This window comes from Bos grunniens, chromosome 3, assembly GCF_055505025.1.
Source record: "Bos grunniens cultivar Pamir isolate PY7600 chromosome 3, Bosgru_T2T1.0, whole genome shotgun sequence".
NCBI classification, from domain to species: domain Eukaryota; kingdom Metazoa; phylum Chordata; class Mammalia; order Artiodactyla; family Bovidae; genus Bos; species Bos grunniens.
Window position 1 is genome coordinate 118,924,771 of NC_141167.1, and position 22,581 is coordinate 118,947,351.

The 22,581-nt window shown below is 39.4% G+C and overlaps 1 protein-coding gene and 1 long non-coding RNA gene across 6 annotated transcripts in view; one reads left to right on the top strand and one right to left on the bottom strand.

The window, feature by feature from the left end:
• TMCO1 (transmembrane and coiled-coil domains 1) overlaps positions 1-7,751 on the bottom strand; it is a 55,808-nt gene extending 48,057 nt beyond the window's left edge. For both annotated transcript variants that reach the window (XM_086393857.1, XM_086393858.1), the window contains exons 1-2: positions 7,532-7,751; positions 7,041-7,118 (exon numbers count right to left, since the gene is read on the bottom strand). In XM_086393857.1, the coding sequence (XP_086249983.1) occupies positions 7,041-7,118; positions 7,532-7,601 (148 nt within the window). In that variant the 5' untranslated portion in view covers positions 7,602-7,751. The remainder of the gene's footprint in view (positions 1-7,040; positions 7,119-7,531) is intronic.
• A 38-nt stretch (positions 7,752-7,789) lies between these two features.
• LOC147377085 (uncharacterized) overlaps positions 7,790-22,581 on the top strand; it is a 36,220-nt gene continuing 21,428 nt past the window's right edge. For 3 of the 4 annotated variants that reach the window (XR_015161318.1, XR_015161319.1, XR_015161320.1), the window contains exons 1-2: positions 7,808-7,938; positions 9,191-9,280. This is a non-coding gene — a long non-coding RNA (uncharacterized LOC147377085). Of the gene's footprint in view, positions 7,939-9,190; positions 9,281-19,358; positions 19,710-22,581 lie in introns of those variants that run through there. The other variant, XR_015161321.1, reaches the window with a different exon arrangement.

The following is a 22,581-nucleotide window of genomic DNA, read 5'->3' on the forward strand; positions in this document are numbered from 1 at the left end:
TGATAGGTACTATTCCAGGTAGATAAAAAGATAAAAGATGACATATATAGGGAGAGAAAGACAGAGATTTAGAATGAACTACTAGTTTGAGATCATAAAAGGAAAGAGTCATATTCTACAAGATGTTACAGAAACAAAAAATATTTCTCCCCATCCCAGAAGGACTATAACACAACTACTACTTGGCATTTAACCATGGCTACATAAAAACCCGGGGGGGAAGGTGGGGATATCAGAAGGCTAGAAAATAGAAACATAAGATGATATTATGAACATTACCTGATCTTCTGGCACAATGGATTAAGACTAGATAAATCTTTTCCAGGGATAATACAATGTTTTTTTTTAACTTCATGAAGTTACAAAGAAACTCTAAGAAATGGAGATATCAGAGTTGACCAAAAAAAAAAGATGTCTACTATGAAACAGATTTTTGCCTATGACCTGGTATTACTGCATTCTGAATTCCAGAGTTGTCAAACAGTTTATAAATTACTCTAAAACCTTTATCATGTTTCACTGTAAACCAAAGAAATTCTTCATACTTTACAATAATTTGTACTTAGTAAATGTTCTCAAATAATTTTGTTACAAGAAGCCAATTACATATAGTACTTTAATCTTTCTCATTTATTGAAGTGTTCTTTCATTAGTCTATATTATAAAAGTAAAACAATGAAAAAAGACTTACTGATATTTAGAGCACAGTCATCTAGAGACCACCTCAATCAAACAACTTGGTACCTTTAAGAAAGCATCTTTCAACAAGGATGTCCACCACAGTAGCACAGGTTTCTAGATAACATCAGTATTCTCCAAATAATGCCTAAGATCAGATCTGCACAAGATGAGACTTGAATCTGTGATTCAAATCTATTTATATTTCATATTCCTCAAAAGCGCAACAAACCTTTTTTTTTTTTAGATTTTAATTATTTTATTCTTTTACATTTTGAGTCTGTGCTCAAAATGTGAAACCACTTAATTACAGAAAAAGAGCAGATGAAACAGCAAGGCCTCCCTTCAGTTTGGTTTATTACTATTGGTTTGTTTGAAATGTGTGAAAATACACTTGCTACTGCTAAGTCGCTTCAGTCGTGCCCGACTCTGTGAGACCTCATAGACGGCAGCCCACCAGGCTCCCCCGTCCCTGGGATTCTCCAGGCAAGAACACTGGAGTGGGTTGTCATTTCCTTCTCCAATGCATGAAAGTGAAAAGTGAAAGTGAAGTCACTCAGTCGTGTCCGACTCTTAGCGACCCCATGGACTGCAGCCTACCAGGCTCCTCCATCTATGGGATTTTCCAGGCAGAGTACTGGAGTGGGTTGCCATTGCCTTCTTCTCGGTTGTCTCCATACTTATCACTAATTCAGCCCCAAATTCTTGGCTAGCTGTCTGCATCTTTCCAATATAAAATCAGATCATTAGGAATTATAAGTTTTTCTAAAGAAGTTCTCCTAGCATCTTCTAACAAGCTCAGCATGGTGCAAAGCTGACATTCTTAAGCATGTCAGATCTAAATCTGCCTTCACCATTGTCCAGGGGATTCCCTTTACTGGAATCCTGTGTTGGTGCTTCTATTTCCTGGAGTTCATATCTTCTTCTTTTTTTGGTTTATTCATTTGCTTTGATGTAGTGTATTTTCCAGTAGTTTGCTGAGATAAAAATGTTAAGACCTTGTGTATCTGGTAATTTCCTCAAAGGATCCTTTATGTCCAGTTCAATCCAGTCACTCATTTGTGTCCGACTCTTTGCGACCTCATAGACTGAAGCACGCCAGGCCTCCCTGTCCATCAACTCCTGGAGCTTGCTCAAACTCATGTCCATCGAGTTTGCGGATGCCATTCAACCCTGTCGTCCCCTTCTCCACCTGCCTTCAATCTTTCCCAGCATCAGGGTCTTTTCCAATGAGTCAGTTCTTTGAATCAGGTGGCCAAAGTATTAGAATTTCAGCTTTAGCATCAGTCCTTCCAATGAGTATTCAGGACTGATTTCCTTTGGGACTGACTGGTTTGATCTCCTTGCAGTCCAAGGGACTCTCAAGAGTCTTCTCCAACAATCACATTTCAAAAGCATCAATTCTTCAATGCTCAGCTTTTTTTATGGTCCAACTCTCACATCCATACATGACTACTGGAATATGCTTTTATTACTGCTATTTCCATGTGATTCTTTCTTATAGTTTCCATCTCCTGAAAATCCCCATCTGTTCATGCATGTTGTCTACCTTTTCTACCAGATCCTATGACATGCCAATCATAGTTTTGTACAAGTTCTATACCTGGGCTCTACAAACTTTTCTTGCCTTGATGCATACCAAATTTTGAACACAGAATGTCAGAATGGCTTATGTTTGCAATTAAGACATTTGCTCAAAGAGGGAATTTATCTTATTTCTTCCTGTTACGAATATCTAGAGAAAGGTATCTACGCCCCTTCATTCTATACTGCACTCTTCACGGTAAACTCTATAAAGAGCAAGCAATCATAAGTTTCAACTGATTGTATAAATGAAAATAATACATGCTCACTGAGGTTTTGTGTTTTTTTTTTTAAATTGAAGTGTAGTTGATTTACAATGCTGTGTGAATTTCTGATATGCAGCAAAGTGATTCACTTCTTTTTCAGATTCTTTTCAATTACAGTTTACTACAAGATATTGAACAGTTTCCTATGCTATACACTAGGACCTTGTTGTTTATCTATTTTATATATACTTCTAATCCCAAACTCTTCATTTACTCCTCCCCTACCCTTCCCCTTTGGTAACTATAAATTTGTTTTCTATGTCTGTGCATGCTCACTGAGTTTTTATAAAGTAGAGGACATAAGACCATAAAAAAACACCAAGAGACTTTCGAATCACTGTCAACCTACCTTATACTTATCTTCAAAGAAAGAACATTAGTCAATCACATTAAAAAATACAACTATGGAAGCTGTGCCTGGCAACTATACTACTTTGAATTTAGGTGTCAGGTGAAGGAGACAATGTTTATAATACAGATAACTACTATAAACAAGGTAATTAATTGTGGACACTAAGAAAGCCCAAAATCTAGAGTAAATTCATGTTCATATAAGTATTTAAGGAATGAGAATATTTATCTAAACAAATTCAAAGTTAAACGTGTTTTATATTTCATAAGACTACTCCATGATACATATGACATGAAGAAATTTGTCTATGGATGCTACTACATGCTGGCTAACTAGCTTATGATCAGAGCAGGACAATTTCTCACAAAGAATATATGTGGTGTTATGTTACAGAAATAGTTTATTCTTTAATATATTCAACACACTTTTATCAAGCATTGAGAGAGCTAATCCTTAGGTAGGCTGATAAGGAATCTGGGGCCCTCAAGGAGGAAGAGGTCCAGGGTTCTCAAGGAGGAGAAAAGGACAAACATTTTTTTCTAGTTGCTTTGTCTTAGTCAATATAACAATGAGGACATGTTTCTCCTTAACAAGAACCTTCTGACTAACCTTGTTATCTTAAAATGAATATTGTGGGAGTGGGCCTGGTAAGACCTTTCTATTGTTAGCTCTTATCTTGTTAATTTAAGATGTAGGTTGCAAGAGTGGGTCTGGTAAAAGTATATAAGGCCTTGATAAGACTAGTAGTGAGTGGGGGCACTCTCCATCCCCCTTCTGATGTCTATGTCAGAACCTTTCTCTGTCCCTTTTATACTTTAATAAAACTCCTACACAAAAGCTCTTGAGTGATCAAGCTGGTCCCTGGTCCTGAAGCTAAATCGTCTTCAGAGATCACAAATCCCAACATTGTTCACCGTAATCTATCAGTATCAAATCTATGTCAGGCACTGTGTGTACTAGAGATATAATGGCCTTTACTGTCATAGAAATTATAGTTTAGTTGGGGAGAGGATATTATTCAAACAATAATAATCATACACAGACAAAATTACAATTATGAGAAATTCTTTAAGGAGAAGGAGCTGTATAAATTAGGGATCATGATAGGGGAGACTAAATAAGGCTTTGAGATCTGAAGAATGAGTAGGAGTTCATTATACAAAATGAGAAAGGAAAATTATTCCAGAGAAAAAAGCAGTGCAAAAGCCCAACTGCATAGTAGGAAAAAAGCAAAATTGCTTCAGACGACGGCTAGAGAAAGAGTAGGGAAAAACATGATACAAATGTGGTCAGAGAGGAGACAGGGAGGCATATGACCATGCTGGACTTTGTAGGACACACCTTTGTCCTCAAAGCAATGGGAAAAAATTGAGTGTTTTAAGAAGGAAAAGTAACATAGTAAGATTTGTGTTTTGAAAAATTACTCCAGGTGTTTCTGTATGGAGGAAATTTGAGCAGCAGCAGGTAGATCAATGAGGAGGCTGTCACAGTAGACTAAATTAAACTTGATGGAAGTTTAGACTGGGTGATGGTGGAAATGAAGAGATGTGGAAAGACTGAAAACAATTCATGAGGACAATAAAGTAGCAGGGCTTGAGAATGGACTGCACATACAGGGTGACAGAAAAAAGTATCTGAATCAACAAATATTTATTAGACATTGAGCATGTGCCAACTACTGTTCTAGGAGTATAGGATAAATCAGTACGCAAAAACGATTAAAAATAAATAAATAAAAGCATCCTGCTCCAGTGAAGTGTCATTCTAGCAGATGACTCAAAACAAAACAGAGCAGGATAAAGGAGATAAGTAGCAGTGGTAGAGGAGGTAAGCTGACTGCAGTTTTAAATAGGGTGGCCAAGTTAAGACTCACTGAGGTGAGCTCTAAACAAAGATTTAAAGAAGATATGAAGATATGGGCTTCCCTGGAACCTCAGCTGGTAAAGAATCTGCCTGCAATGCAGAAGACTCCACTTCAATTCCTGGGTCAGGAGGATCCCCTGGAGAGGGGATAGGCTACCCACTCCAGTATTCTTGGGTTTCCCTGGTGGCTTAGCTGGTAAAGAATCCACCTGCAATGAGGGAGACGTGGGTTCGATCCCTGGGTTGGGAAGATCCCCTGGAGGAGGGCATGGCAACCCACTCTAGTATTCTTGCCTGGAGAATCCCCATGGACAGAGGATCCTGGCAGCATACAGTCCATGGGGTTGCAAAGAGTTGGGCATGACTCAGTGACTAAGCACACATGAGGGTTAGGTAAGATTTGATAGGGAAGAACATCCTAGGTAGAGGGCACAGCCATTAGAAAGGTCTTGACACAGGAGTGAGGCTGATGTGTAGTGAGGAACAGCAACAGGTCAGTGAGAGTGGAGCACAGTGAGTGAGAGGGAAAGAAGCTCAGAGCTGTAACTTGGGACCTCTGCAAAAACTTTGTGGTTTTTTTCCTCTGAGTCAAATGGGACACCATCATAGAGTTATAAGTAGAGGAGGGACATGAACTGATATAGTACAAGAAAGGATTATCCTGGTTGCTATCTTGGGAATAGACACAGGGAAACAGGAACATTTGTTCGAGGCTATCATAATAATTCATGCAAAGAATGATGGCAGCTTAGACTCTGGTAGTTAGCAGTGGAAATGATGTAAAGTGGTTAGGCTGTGGATATATCTGAAGACAGGCCAACAGTACTGGATGTGGCTGTGAGAGAAAAGTTACAGATAACAACAGGAGGATTATGTGCTGAACAACTGGAGGGACAGTATTACCAATGACCAAGATTGTGAAGGTTACATACATAACAGGCTTAGAAGTGAGTAACAAGAGTTCAATTTGGACAGGTTGGGTTTAAGATGATTATTAGACATTTCAGTAGAATTAACAAGTTGATAATTGGATATCTGAATCTCGCATTAAGGATAAATGACTAAAGACATATATTTGGAGGTCCATGGCAAATAGAGCACATAAATGAGTTTATTAAAAGAGTGAGTACACACACCAGTCAGAATGGCTGCTATCAAAAAGTCTACAAACGATACATGCTGGAGAGAGTGTGGAGAAAAGGGAACCCCCCTAACACTGTTGGTGGGAACGCAAACTAGTACAGCCACTATGGAGAACAGTGTGGAGATTCCTTAAAAAACTGGAAATAGAACTGACATCAGTTCAGTTCGGTCGCTCAGTCAAGTCTGACTCTTTGCAACCCCATGAACTGCAGCACGCCAGGCCTCCCTGTCCATCACCAACTCCTGGAGTCCACCCAAACCCATGTCCATTGTGTCGGTGATGGTTTGGATTTGGTTTCTAATTCTTTGTTTGCTCTGAGACATTAACATGTCATTTAACCTTTCTGAGTCTCAATCTCCTTTTTTTACAAAGGGAGAAAAATATTTATACAACAATATTTACACAAATAGTTGCTATGTGGATATTAGAAATGGCATGTTGTAAGAAAGAAGACTTCAAACTCCTATGAATACATACAGAAAAGTTATGGAATACAGAAAGTTAAGATGTGAAAGTTAATCTTTATAAGACAGAAGACTGAAAACCAGACCAAACCTATAAGGAACCATCCATATTATACCTCTAGCAGCTCCCTCAGCTGTATCCTGTGGAATTCCTGTTTTATTTCAAAAACAACTCAACTTGCTCTTAACCCTTTTCTCAAATATTCCTTCAACCATCAGATCCAACAGAAAATTGGGCTTATCCCTAAAGACACCATTTAACTTTGACACCAAACATAATGACCTAATGTTCTCCAGACACACCTTAGGAGTTAAAATTTCCATATTTTTTGCACATATGCTATCTTCTTTGCCTGGAATTCCTTCCCCATGTCATCCTCTGTCCAAATTCTAACTACCCAAGAAGGACTCCAAAGCTATCTGCATCACAAAGGCTTCAATGGCCCCTCACAACTGAACAGGATATCTTCTTTAGAACTGCCAAAACACATAACAAGTACGACTCCCGTGACTTGCTCTGCTGTTTGTAGTACATATTTTGCACAAAAGTCTTACATTTCTAAATAGACTTCAAGTCGGATTCACCTACTCCTATAAAATTTTATAACCGTTGGTGCTCCTAAAATACGTCCTGTGAACATGCACTTCAGTAAACCTGACTTGTTTCTAAAGGATGTTGGCATACTTACATTTTTTACTCTGTTTTTCCACTTCTGCCTTCAGTCTCTTGTACTTGTCTGTCCTGTAAACCAGGACCCAAGTTATACCTGAAACATTAAAAGCAGAATGCTAATAAAGAAATGTTTGGAACCGTAACAAAACCCTTATTAGTGGTTACTGTTAGATAAGAATGGATTTTGACTTTTTGCCTTATATTCACTAGTGCTTAACAACTGATGTTCAACCAAAACAACCATGACACGATTCGAAGTTGTCGCCACAAACACGCAAATGAAATCTACTCTGGACCGGAGAAACCTGGCAATGGATTCCACACTGGATTCTCTCACACTCCTGAAGGTAAGATTCCCTGAAGTAGAGTACATGAGACGCATCCCCACCGCCACCAAAGGAAGCAAGGCTCGTGACCTCTCTCTTGGAGGCTCGAGGGACCCGGGGCCTAGGATCCTTCCCTTCCCTCGGGGTCTGATCACACGTCAAAAAAACTAGCTGCTCTCACCCTCGGCAAGCAGAGCGGTGCACACGGAGATAAAAACGATGAGCAGCGTGTCTGCGAACATCGTGCTCATCTCGCGACGGTTCACTCTCTGCACTCCCACCCTGCACGGGGGAAGCCCTTGACAGCCAGGAGAAGCGGAGCGAAAACGATTTTCCTAGATTTCAGGACCGCGGAGTAACACACCGACTCTGACAGATAGGAAGCCTCACTTCCGCTTCCTGGGCGCAGCGCCGGAAGTGCCCATTCTGGCGTGCCCTGTTGCCGCGAGAATCCTGCGGAAACCGCGCTCCAAGTTTCTGGGGCGGATGAGCTGGCTTTCAGGCCCAACCTCGCGAGAGTTGGACCTGGTGTGCTTGAGACTACTGTAGCGGCGGGACTTTGGTAACGTCTGCTAGTGCGGTGCTGAGGTGCTCTTTCCTCTCTCCCCGACTGTGCGGTTTTTGACTCGTCTGCTCGTCCGTGTTTCTGTCTCAGTCCCACATTTAAAGCCGAGTAGATAGTTTAGTTTCGGTTTGCCTAAAGTGGGGAAATTGGCTTCCAAACACACGTACTTAAACTCTGTTTAGGTTCCAGGTCACGGATTTGGGGCTGGAAGCGCGAACATCAATGAGCCCCGGGCCGCTGGCTTTCAGGCACTCCCATCCTAGCAAAGGAGAGAAACTTGTGCATACGATGTGATTAGAACTTTTACAGAAGTGTGATCAGAATGCTGCGGTGACCTGGTTCAGCAGGTGGTCAGAGGGAGCTAATAAAAGGAACTGAAGCAGTGGCTAAGAGGAGGCAGTGTTTTGAAGAAAGGCAAAGATGCAGTCCTTGAAAATACCTGATGTGTAGTAGAGCAGTGAGTGGCATGTCTTAGGAGGTGGTCATTCATACACTCATGAAACTCCAATACTTTGGCCACCTGATGCGAAAAGCTGACTCATTTGAAAAGACCCTGATACTGGGAAAGACTGAGGGCAGGAGGAGAAGGGGACGACGGAGGATGAGATGGTTGGATGGCATCACCGACTCAATGGACATGGGTTTGGGTGGACTCCGGGACTTGGTGATGGACAGGGAGGCCTGGCGTGCTGCGGTTCACGGGGTCGCAAAGAGTTGGACTCGACTGAGCGACTGAACTGATACGTACACTCAAATAAACACCATTACACAGGGTGGGCTTAAGAAAATGGTGGGAGGTACTACGATGAGTAAGGGAGCAGGAACTTGATCTGAAAGGAACCATTGATGCATGTAACCAATTTACCTTGGAGAATGAGCACCCAGTTTCCAGTATCTTCCCATTTTTCAAGAAAATCCCCAAATCCTGAGTTATGTGAAATTTTAAATGTTCTAATCTATAAATGCTGGTAACTCATTAAAGGGCTCCCCTGGTGGCTCAGAAAGTAAAGAATCCACCTGAAATACAGGAAAAATGGTTGAAGAAAGAAGTTGTCTTAGCAGCTTAGTTTAAGCCTTTTCAGCTTTTCCAGACTGATTATGTCTGTGTGAGTGTGTATGAAAATCGGGAATCTGGCTGAACTATCTCCCCTTAACTTGTACTTTCTATTCTTTGTTCTTTTCTCCTAAACACCAATGCACTTTATTTATAATTTCCCTGTAACAACTGTATTTGGCCTTTATTTCTTATATATGCATTTCTTGTCTCCTCTTTAGACTTAGTGGCAGACATCCTGTTTCCTTTTAACGACATTGAGCTTCTACATGTGTGAGGATCACTGGTAGACACTACAGTGATTGGAAACGGTAATTATCAAGATACTATTTCTGACCTCCTTGGAAGTTACATGTTATAATAAGATATAAGAGAGGTGTTGATTGAAAAAAAAAACAACAACAAAAACCACCTTACAACCTCAAAGTTGGGAGTTAACATTTTTGTTCAGAAGTCTTTCTGAGGCCTTACGCCCTGAAGGCAGCCAAGGAGCTCTGAGGGACTGATCCAAAGGGGTATGGGAGGAGCCAGGAGGAGTTTTTACAACAAAAACCAGGTTGGAAGTCAAGTGATCACTGCTAATTAAAGAAAAACCAGACATCTCAAGTTAATGAATTTAGCCATATATGGGAAGATGCAAGAGTCTGGGCTTATTGAAGTTATTCTTTCGATATGCACCTTAACAATCTAGGTCCAGTTGTTGTGTTTTTTTTTTTTCCTAACTCCTTCCTGAATCCCCTCAGGGTGCACCATTGCAGTGGCTGACAGCTTGGTGGTGGGCAGCCTGTTTGTCTCTTTCCTGAGCTCCCCCTGGGCTCAATAGTGGCTGATGGCTTGATGGCTGCAGCATCATGTGTTTGCTGATATGGCAAGTGACATTTTACATTCACAGAGATGTTCATAAAATGTTACAAGCACAGATGAGGGCAAGATTGGCTCTTTCTGGAGGAGCTGGAAAAGCTTCATCTCATTTGAACTGTTCAACTTGGATGGTTTTTATTCAGCTTTGTATCACCCATGGTAAATGTTAAGGTACAACAGAGCATGACCTTTGAAGTTAGACTTGGTTTTCTCTCTTGATTTCCTTTCTGTCTTTTTTTTTTTTTTTTTTTTTTGCCATCATGCCACAAGACTTGCTGATCGAACCTGGGGCCAGGCAGTTAAAGCACTGAATCCTAATCACTGAACCGCCAGGGAATTCCCCATACCTGGTTTGTAGTACTTGCTTTTCCACTTAATTGACAGCAGTCCTTGAACATATTAACATCTTTGAGCCTCAGTTTCCTTACCTGTAAAATAGTAATAGCATCAACTACATGAAACCATTATGAAGATTAGAGTATATTATAAAACATATAAAACTGTGGCACACACATTTGATCAAGTCCAACATGCTATTTTATGTACTACTAAGAAAGAAAATAACTAAGAAAACCATGATTGTAAGATGCATCTCATCCAGAGGTGTTAAAATGTAATAAAAAGCCTTTAAATTATTCCTCAGTTAATATTTACTACAAAACTGTCTACTGTTGGGATAACATTTCCTTCTCTGTGTATGTTAGTTGCTGAGTCATGTCCAGCTCTTTGCTACCCAATGGATGCATAGGAGCCTGACAGACTCCTCTGTCCATGGAATTCTCCAGGCAAGAATACTGAAGTGGTTGCCATTCCCTTCTCCAGGGTATCTTCCTGACCAGGGGATCGAACTCTTGTCTTTTATGTCTACTGCATTGGCAGGTGGATTCTTTACCACCAGTGCCACCTGGAAAGCCCTCTCTAGGGCAATGATGTGACCCTTTTGCTGAAGAACAGTGCTAGAGGCAATTCAATGACATCTTTATTGCATGCTGCCAGATTCATTTATCATGTCTTTAAGCACTCAGTTGTACTGATTTTTAGGTTTCAAAGTTTTGTCCCTGAAGACCACTCCAAAAAGTCACTGTACTGCTCTTAATTTCTATGATTATTACAAGGCTTATGTCCTGGGACTTCCTCTCACTCTTCTCTAGGATAGGAGTCACTATTTCCTGAACCAACATCTTCTGCCTTAGTTTATACTTTTTTTTTTTAAGTTGTGGTACAACCTCAAGTAACTTTCTATGAAAGGTAAGTGGGAGCTAAACTTCAGTGTTCTTACATTATTATTAGTAATAATTATATTTACTACTAGGCTCAGCATTGTAAAAGATTATGAGAGAAATTAAATCACTTCTCTTAACTGAGGTATGAAAGAATATGGTCTTTAGGTTTAAATTGTAACCCTACCTCATGCAACCTGTATTATTCTAGGAAGTGAATTTAATTTCTCTGAGCCTCTTTTTTTTTTTTTAATATGTGACATGGAGGTAAAAATATCTACTTTGCAGAATTACTATGAGGTTTATATAAGGCTAGGGGCAAAGTTCTGGAGTCAGGCTACCTGTCTTCAAGTCTTAGCTTCACCACTCAAGTAGATGTGCACTTTTAGGCAAATTATTTCACTGCACTGTCCCTTGGTTTCCTTAAATGATATAATAATAATAGCACCTTAGTCCAAAGGGTTTTTTTTTTTTAATTATGTGAGTAAAGTATTTAAAATGGTACTTGGCTCCTAGAAAGTTCATAGTAAGTGTTAACTATTACTATTATTGGTTCTTATTAAACCACCTAGCACATAATCCTTGGACTAGCTTTTTCTCATTTTATTCATTTTCCTGGTGACCTTGCTTTCTTCAATAGCAGTTACCATCTATCCACTGGTAGCGGAAATTTTTTTTCTGATTCTCAGACCTAGTATCTAACTGCCAACTAGGCATTTTCATGTGGATATTCCAAACTGAATCTATGCAGTTCTTTCACCCAAACTCCAGTTTTCTCTTCTTCCCTTATACTTACATATATACTTACACTTCCCTTATCTATATATACATATATATATAATTATTAAGTCTTAAAAAGAACATTCTAATACATACTGCAACATAGATGAGCCTGGAAGACATTATGCTGAGTGAAATAAGCCAGTCACAAAAGGATAAATACTGTGTGATTCCAGTATGAGGTGCTTAGAGTTGCCAGTCCAAAGACATAGAAAGTAGAATGGTGGATGATCAGGACTGGGAAGAGGAGAGAGAGAAGAGTTATTGTTTAATAGGCACAGAATTTCAGTTTGGGAAGATGAAAAGTTCTGAAGATGGATGTGGTGGCTGATTGTTGTATAGCAATATGAATGAATTGGACTCTTGTTGACTAAGAGGGTTACTCCATTCCTTCTAAGGGATTCTTACCCATAGTAGTATACATAATGATCATCTGAATTAAATTTACCCATTCCCATCCATTTTACTTTACTGATTCCTAAGATGTCAGTGCTCAGTCTTATCATCTGCTTGACCATTCCAATTTACCTTGATTCATGGACCTAACATTGTAGGTTCCTATGCAGTATTGTTCTTTATAGCATTGGAATTTACTTTCACCACTGGACACATCCACAACTGAATGTTGTATGCACTTGAGACACATCCACAACTCAGTGTATCTGCTTCATGGTTTTTGGCTTTTGTTTTTTTTTAGCCACTTCATTCTTTCTGGAGCTATTAGTAATTGCTCCACTGTCATATCTTTTTGCCTTTTCATACTGTCAGTGGGGTTCTCATGGCAAGAATATTGGAGTGGGTTGCCATTTCCTCCTGCAGTAGACCATGATTTGTCAGAACTCTTCACTATAACCCATTTGTCTAGGGTGGCCCTGCACGGCATGGCTAATAGCTTCATTGAGTTATGCAAGCCTCTTCAACATGTCAAAGCTGTTATCCATGAAGGGGGAACTGTACCCTAAGACACAGTTAAAAAGGTAGGCTTGATATTGTGCATATGGTACCATAAATTTTAAAAGACTTTGTTAATTGGACCATATCTAGAGGATATGGATCAGCAGAGTCTTTTGATCCTTGTGGGAGTGTAAATTGGTACCATCCCCTCCAAAAGTTTGTCATTACCCTGTGGAGATAAACATTTGCGTACCCCATGACCTACCATTTTGCTCCTGGGTATATACCCAAAAGAAACTTGAACAAGTACCAGGATATATATAAGATTATTCATATGAGCATTCTCTTTAATATCAAAATCTAAAAACAACCCAAATGCCCAGATACAAATAGAGGATAGATAAATTAGGATATATACTCTAGATTTTACAGTACTACAGTTACAGTCCTTAATAATGGGCTTTCCAGTTGGCTCAGTAGGTAAAAAATCTGCAGTGCAGGAGACGCGGGTTTGATTCCTGGGTCAGAAAGATCCTCTGGAGGAGGGCATGGCAACCCACTCCAATATTCTTGCCTGAAGAATCCCATGGACAGAGGAGGCTGATGGGCTACAGTCCATAGGGTTGCAAAGGGTCAGACACAACTGAAGCAACTGAACATGCACACAAGCATGCCTTAATTAATCCTAGCAATACGATATTGAGTGAACAGAATGTAAGAATTATATACAGCATGAAGTAGACTTTGTATTGTTAATAACTTCTAAGTTCCCCACCCAACACTATTTAGGAATATATATGTGTGTATATATATATTCATATATATATACATGTATATATAGGTGATAATAAAAAGAAAAGCAGGAAAATGATTGTTTTTAATATATACTTTTTTTTATAAGTATAGTTGACCTACAGTGTTTCAGATGCACAGCAAGGTTATACATATACACATATATTTTTGAGATTATTTTCCATTATAGGTTATTACAAGATATTGACTAGAGTTCCCTGTGCTATACTGTAAACCTTTATTGCTTGTTGCATATTTTTAAAATTAGGAATCTAGCATTCTTTTCATACTAAGTCAAATAAGTGGAATCAAAATGTCATAAATGTTTCAATTAGGCAAAATTTCATAAGTTCTCTAAAATATATATATATATTATACATTATTATATGTATGTGCTGCAGTCCACTGGTTCACAAAGAGTTAGACACGACTGAGTGACTGAACTGAACTGAAAATATATATACACAAAATATATATATATATATATATATATATATATATATCAAGCTACCATGCTTGATAAAGGCTTGGGAAAGGACATCCAAAAAAAAAGGAGATGGAGAAATTAAAAAAAAACTAATTGAAATGGGAGCACTGAATATGAAATAGAAAAAGTGAAGCAAACTAGATAAAGTAAAAGATCATCATATAGTACAGTTGTTTTTAAACATGGATGCTCATTAGAAAGATATCTGGAGCTCTGGAGAAAGTAAAACAATACATGGGTGTTTGTATTTTTCAAAAAATTCCAAGATAACTAGGATATGCATCAGGATTTTAAAAACTGATTACAGGTTTTTCTATTAAATAGTAGTTTTGCTGATATAGAGTTCTATTATTTTTCTGTTGACCAGTCATGCTACAATGGTATTAAGTGAGTAACAGTTACATAATCACAATAGTAAAAAATATTTATCAGTTTTCACCATCAGTAGACAAAAAATAAAAGATCATTACGATTAACCTAACAGTATAAAACAGTGTATGTAATACAGTTTGGGGGTGAAACAAGTGATGTGGTAAGTGGAATTGCATACATGCACATATAACTACTGGGGCTTCCCAGGTGGTGCTAGTGGCGAAGAACCCACCTGCCAGTGTAAGAGACATAAGAGAAGTGGGTTCGATCCCTGAATTAGGATGATCCCCTGGAGGAGAGCATGGCAATCCACTCCAGTATTCTTGCCTGGAAAATCTCACGGACAGAGAAGCCTGGTGGGCTACAGTCTGTAGGGTTGCAAAGAGTTGAACATGACTGAAGTGACTTAGCATGCACACACATATATCTAATATACATTCTATATCTGCCCAGCCAGACTCTTTTGGTTGGTGCATTTAATCCATTTACATTTAAGGTAATTATCTGTATGTATGATCCTATTACCATTTTCTTAACTGTTTTGGGTTTATTTTCTGTAGGTCTTTCCCTTCTTTTGTGTTTCCTACCTAGAGAATTTCCTTTATCATTTGTTGTAAAGCTGGTTTTTTGGTGCTAAATTCTCTTAACTTTTGCTTGTCTGAAAAGCTTTCAAATCTGAAGGAGAGTCTTACTGGGTATAGTAGTCTTGGTTGTATATTCTTCCGTTTAATTGGTTTAAATGTATCATGCCATTCCCTTCTGGCTTAAAGAGTTTGTGTTGCGAAATGAGCTGATAGCCTGGTGGGAGTTTCCTGGTATGTTATTTGTCACTTTTCCCTTGTTGCTTTTAATATTTTATCTTTGTCTTTTTGTCAGTTTGATTACTATCTGTCTTGATGTGTTCCTCTTTAGGTATTTCCACTGTGCTTCTGCAACTTGGTCGACTCTTTCCTTTCCCATGTTAGGGAAATTTTCATCTATTATCTCCTCAAATATTTTCTCAAGTCCTTTCTCTCTCTCTTCACGTTCTGGGACCCCTATAATGTGAATGTTGGTGCACTTAATGTTGTCTCAGAGGTCTCTCAGGGTGTTCTTTTCTCTATATTCTGCTCTGCAGCAGTGATTTCCACCATCCTGTCCTCGAGGTCATTTATCCATTCTTCTGCCTCAGTAATTCTGTTTATTCCTTCTAGTGTATTATTCATCTTTATTTTCCTGAGATCCTGAATTTAGTTGTTTTTTAGTTGTTTAAGTTGTTTTTTTTTTTATTGTTTTTTCTGGGGTTTTATCTTGTCCCTAAATCTGGGGCATAACTTTCTGCTCTTCCATACTCATTAACTTTCTATAATGTGATTTTTGTGGGACTGTAGTTCTTCTTGCTTCTTCTGTCTGCCCTCTGATGGAGGAAGCTAAGAGGCTTGTGTAAGCTTCCTGATGGGAGGGACTGATGGTGGGAAAAACTGGATCTTGCTCTGGTGGGCAGGGCCTTGCTCAGTTAAGCTTTAATCCAATTACCTGCTTGATGGGTGGGGTCATACTCCCTCCCTGGTAGTTGTTTGGCCTGAGGCAACCCAGCCCAGGGATCTAAGGTAGGATTAATGGCAACCTCCAAGAGGAACCTCCAACTGGGATATTCCCAGACAGGTGCTGCCAGTCCCTGCATCCCTTTGGTGGCCCCTGCTGATCCCGCCTCCACAGGAGATGGTTCAACACTAGCAGATAATTTTAGTTCAGTCTCCTGGGGGTAACTGCTCCTTTCTTCTGGGTCTTGGTGTGTGCAAGATTTTGTTTGTGCCCTTCAAGAATGGAGTCTCTGTTTTTCCCAGTCCTGTGGAAGTCCTATAGTCAAATACCGATGGCCTTGAAGGTGGGGATTCTGTGGGGATTCCCAGTCCCTTTGTTGGATCCCCAGGCTGGAAAGCCTGCTGTCGGGTTCAGAACCTTCACAACAGTGGGAGAACTTCTTTGGTATTATTGTTCTCCAGTTTGTGGGTCACCCACCTTGCAGGTATGAGATTTGATTTTATTGCAGTTGTACCCCTCCTACCATCTCACTGCGGCTTCTTCTTTGTCTTTTTACCTTTTTGGGGTTGGGGGGGGCAGGGGCAGGTGGCTTCACTGATAGCTCAATTGGTAAAGAATCCCCTGCAATGCAGGAGACCCTGGTTCAATTCCTGGGTTGGAAGGAGCCCCTGGAGAAGGGAACAGCTACCCACTCCAGTATTCTGGTGTGGAGAATTCCGTGGACTGTATAGTCTCTGGGGTCACAAAGAGTTGGACATGACTGAGCGACTTTCACATCACATCTTTTTTTTTGTTTGTTCCACAGTCCTTCTGTTGAATGTTCAACAGCTAATTGTGATTTTAGTGCTCTCACAGGAGGAGATAAGTGCATGTCCTTCTACTCTGCCATCTTGGAGAATGATGATTTAGATAGTGGTACCTTGAATAGGGGGGCTTCCCTGGTGGCTCAGATGGTAAAGTGTCTGCCTGCAGTGTGGGAGACCTGGGTTCGATCCCTGAGTCGGGAAGATCCCCTGGAGAAGGAAATGGCAACCCACTCCAGTACTCTTGCCTGGAAAATTCCATGGACAGAGGAGCCTGGTAGGCTACAGTCCATGGGGTCGCAAAGAGTCGGACATGACTGAGCGACTGGATGATGCAATGGAAGGTCAAAGAGGTGAATGTAAATGTAAATTCATGTTCTAGTTTTCACGTTGGTAATTTCATGGGTATTTTTTTAAGTAATTAATTTTTGGCTACACTGGATCTTCATTGCTGTGCATGGGCATTCTCATTGCCTTGAGTAGGGGCTACTGCCTAGCTGCAGTGAGTGGACTTCTCAGTGTGGTGGCTTCTCGTGTTGTGGAGCACAGGTTCTATGGCACACAGACTTCACTAGTTGTGCTACAGAGGCTTAGTTGCCTCTCAGCAAGTGGAAATTTCCCAGGGATTAAACCCATGCCCCTGCATTGGTAGGTGGATTCCTAATCACTGGACCACCAAGAAAGTCCTGTTGTATTATTTTAAATGAAAGAATTGTTGACTAAAAAAAAAGATGTGCAACTTGAGAGTTATGAGTTAAGTTTTATTTGGGGCAAAAAGAGGACTGTAGCCCAGGAGGCAGCATCTCAGAGAGCTCTGAGAGACTGTTCCAAAGTGGCAGTGGGGGAGAGTCAATATATAAGGTTTTGGTGAAAGGGGAGTTCAATACCATGAAGCCCTCAATTTACAAAAGGTTTTTTGTTAGTCTTGAGGGTCTGATGTCACCATGAAGGGAGGAGATGCAAGGACTGAGATAATAAAATCTGTTCCTAAAAACATCCAACTATCTAAAGACCTGTCCCACCAGATTTCCTGGAGCACAGAGCGCCTCACTCCACCCTGAATTCCCTCAGGGGTTGTTGAAGGTCAACAGCTATAGCAGTGGGGTTCAATCTCAGTAGAGGCAGATGGCAAATGCCTTGTTGTTCAGGCATTGGTGATGCTCTTGGTAAGTGCCAATTTGTAGTTGACAGAATGAATGAAGGTTCTAGCCTTGAATGAACAATTGGTGAGAATGTGTCAGAAGCCAAGAATAATAGTAAATCTAATTCTGTGCATCTGAGCTTAAAAGTATTTTTCTTTTTTGCATTTAACTATATCTGCTTGATATTGTTGAAGAACAGGAGGGGGGAGTAATCTTTTAAACTACTTGCTATCAAGTAAAAATGACACTCTAGAAAAATTTCACATTTCTTATGTGGCTTCAAGTACCCTCTGATTGACTGCCACACTTTTGCCTGAGCATTTAAATATCTCAAGTGTAAAAGAGCCGTGATAGTGGAAAGACACCAAAATATCTTGAGTTTGGATGGGAATTTTGCAAAATAATCTCTGTTTCTTTTTAAGAAGATTAGTCTGCCAACTTTACAAAGGATAGATTTATTTGGAGGAGAGTTGCAGTCAGTAAAACCAACTATGAGGCTATCATCATGATACAGTTTTTCCAGTGAAGATGCCCTGAACTAAATTGCATAGTAATCAGCAGAAACTGACAAGAGAAGAAAAATCCAAGAGAGTTTTGAAGGATGAAATATTAATTCTTAGAATTAAATAAAATGAGGTGAACAAGAATTCTAAAGTTCTAAGAATTCTGAGGTTTATACCAGAGACATTTCTAGGTATACTGAGACCTAGGGAAGTGAAAGTCACTCAGTAGTCTCTGACTCTTTGTGACCCCATGGATTATACAGTCCATGGAACTCTCCAGGCCAGAATACTGGAGTAGGTTGCCTTTCCGTTCTCCAAGGTATCTTCCCAAGTCAGGGATTAAACCCAGATCTCCCACATTGTGGTTAGAATCTTTACCAGTTGAGACACAAGGGAAGCCCTATATATATATATATATATAGAGAGAGAGAGAGAGAGAGAGAGAGAGAGAGAGAGAAGGGCAGGGGGTGGAGAGCTCTAAAGCTTTTACAATTCTTGGGGTCTTTTAAAAGGAAAAATATAGAATTACAGTAGTATTCACTTCTTCAAAAGTGAATACTTCCTTATTTAGAAGGAACCAGTGCAAGTGAGGATCCCAAAAGCTTAAGTTTCTTTCGTTGATTTCATGGTAAATATCTCTGAATGTTTTTATTTTTATTTATTTATTTATTTTGGCTGCACTGAGTCCTTTTTGCTGCATGCAGGCTTTCTCTAGTTGAGGTGAGGGGGCATGACACAGTTGCACTAGGGTGTGTGGGCTTCTTATCACAGTGGCTTCTCTTGATCACCAGGGCTTCCCTGGTGGCTCAGAGGTTAAAGTGTCTGTCTGGAATGTGGGAGACCCGGGTTCGATCCCTGGGTCAGGAACATCCCCTGGAGAAGGAAATGGCAACCCACTCCAGTACTGTTGCCTGGAGAATCCCATGGAGGGGGGAGCCTGGTAGGCTACAGTCCATGGGGTCACAAAGCGTCGGACACGACTTCACTTTCACTTTCTTTCTCTTCATACAGAACTTGGGCTCCGGGCACACTGCGTCAGTACTTGTGGTGCACCAGCTTACTTGCCCCATGGCATGTGGGATCTTCCCAGACCATGGCTCAATTTGGCAACTGGGTTCTTAACCACTGAACCCCAAGGGAAGTCCAGTCTCAGAATTTTAACCTTTATTTTGACAAGTGTGACAGAGTGTCTGGGTAGCCTTTTAAGAGAGGAAAATACAAAAAATTCAGTTTTGACAATAAACTTCTATAATCCTAAGAATTAGAAGAGGCCTTTGAAAATGCTTGAATACCTAAACTAATCCACATTCCTTTTCTGATGTGTGACTCTGGGCCATCTTAATAGAAGACTTTAAAATATGAGGTGACTTTTGCCTTTATGAATACACATTGTCACGCTCACTCAGTATCCCTATAATAGACTATTGGCCAATAATTCACTCGCACTCACTATTTAGACTCATAACCACCTTAGTAATTCACTTTGCTACCAAAAAGTCATGGGTTTTATTCACAGAGAAACATAAATACCATAAACAATGCTATTAATGTTCATAGCTTCATTTCTCTGAGTCCAGGCCATTTTTAGGATCTCATTGACCTGTGCATTTAGTATAGGGCATATTAGTAGATACACAAAAATATTTGTCACAGAGATGAAATACATATTCTACACACAAAAGCATTCCACCAAAGCACAGGGAAATTTTAACTTTCCATTCTTGTGGTATAGGTCATTCATCCTTTCCCAGACAGAGGGAAATTGTTCTGTATGGGACAAATTAAAACTTTTTCATTCATTTCAATATGATTCTCATACATTTTTGTGTCTCAGGGTTCTCTCTTGAGTCTCATGCAAATAATTCATTCCATAATGTTTTCAACAGAGAGGCCAGTTGGCTGTTTCACATAAAACTTCCTAAATGAATGTACCATAGTGATTTTACTTTTATTTAGGTCTGATCTTCAACTTTGAAAGTTCAGAAACTTCATTATATGGATTTGTATGAAGTTGATCAGATTTCCATGAAACTACGTTGAAAGAAAGTGACTTTATCCCTGGCATTTAGATTAATGTCACATTGTAGGGACTTCACTGGTGGTCAAGTAGCTAAGACTCCATGCTCCCAACACAGGGGGCCCAGATTCAATCCCTGGTCAGGGAACTATATCCCACATGTTGCAACTAAGAGTTCAAATGCTACAACTAAAAGATCCTGCATGCTGCAACAAGATCGAAGATCCAGTGTGCTGCAGCTGAGACCTGGCACAGCCATTAGTAAATAAATAAATATATTTTTTCAAAAATACTACATTGAATATTCTCAGTAACTGTTTTCATTAATGACAAAGTAAGAGGCAATAAAATGAAGGTTTGTTAGAATTATTTCCAGATAATTTAGTACAGGCATACCATAAGACTTATAAAAAGCTAGAGAAATAAGTAGGACTTTGAATTGCAGGTGAAACATAGTCCAAATTTTTATTCAGAAGACAGCAGATCCTTTGAAGATTTTAGAGCAAAAAAAAAAAAAAAGTGATATGATCAAACTGGTGCCTTAGGAAAAAGAATTTGGCAACACAATTCAGAATGGAAGGCAGATTAATTTGAAGACCATACTGACATCTAGACAAACAAAAAAGCCAGAACTAGGGTGTCAGTGAAAAGAATGATGACTACTAGAAACCAGGAAGGTTATTCATGGGACTAACTTAGCATGGCTTAGGGAATAGAGAAAGGAGAAATGGCAAAAATTATTTTGGTGTTTCTAGTGTGGCTGATGGGAAAATACATCCATAAAAATCTTGTTTTATAAACTCAGCTTGGTCTTGTATGCTCTTTGCAGTCTTTTTAATCTCATTTGCTACACCCTTATTCCATTCCCTTTGTAGAATCTTTCTCACATCTTTCATCACATTGTAGCTCATCTTATTTTTATTCAATAAGTTCACCTTTTAGTTCTCAGAAACTTTAAGTAGTTTGTGGTAGATTTCATCTCTTCCCTGTGTTTCATTTGGGATGTTTTCTAGTGCTTTAAATTCACTAATCAGTCTTCTATAATACCTAATGTACTGTCTCTTTTATACTGTGTGTTTCATTCCTATGAGTTTGATTTTTGATCTTTTTTCTATATCTTCCATGTCTCTGTTTAGCATATTCAGTCTTTCCTAGCTTCTTGCAATTCAGATATAACACTGTTTTATACGTTTTTAACTACCTCCCTAGATCCAAGTATCTCAATTGATGCCAAATAGGATAAGTTAAAGAAAAAGGCACATCAAGGCACATTACAGTTGCATTGGTGAAAAGCACTGATAAAAAAGAAAATTGAAAAGCAATAAGAGGAACAAAAATACACATTATACACAAAGAAACAAAAACAAAATGACAGCAACTTTCTCATTAGAACCTAAGCAAGTCAGATCATAGAATATTTTTAATATGCTGAAAATAACTGATTCTTCCTGTAACAAAAATATTCTTCAAAATTAAGGTAAAATAAAGATATTTTCAGACAAATCTGAGATAAATGGTCACTAACATATTTTACTACAGTAAAAGAAGTATTACTCCAGGCTGAAAGAGAATGATACAAGATTAAAAGCTGGATTTGTACAAAGGAATGAAGGTGCCAGAAGTAATAAACCCAGTAAATATACTGATTTTCATAAATAAAGCAGTGAGAGATTTTCTCTTCTTGGGCTCCAAAATCACTGCAGATGGTGACTGCAGCCATGAAATTAGAAGGTACTTGCTCCACTACAAAAAAGCTAGTGGATGTGATGGAATTCCAGTTGGGCTATTTAAAATCCTAAAAGATGGTGCTGTGAAAGTGCTGCACAGAATATGCCCAGCAAATTTGGAAAACTCAGCAGTGGCCACAGGACTGGAAAAGGTCAGTTTTCATTCTAATCCCAAAGAAAGGCAATGTCAAAGAATGCTCAAACTAGTGCATAATTGCACTCATCTCACGTGCTAGTAAAGTAATGCTCCAAATTCTCCAAGCCAGGCTTCAACAGTACGTGAACTGTGAACTTTCAGATGTTCAAGCTAGATTTAGAAGACGCAGAAGATCAAATTGCCAACATCTGCTGGATCATGGAAAAAGCAAGAGAGTTCCAGAAAAACATCTACTTTTGCTTTATTGACTATGCAAAAGCCTTTGACTGTGTGGATCACAACAACCTGGAAAATTCTTCAAGAGATGGGAATACCAGACTACCTGAACTGCCA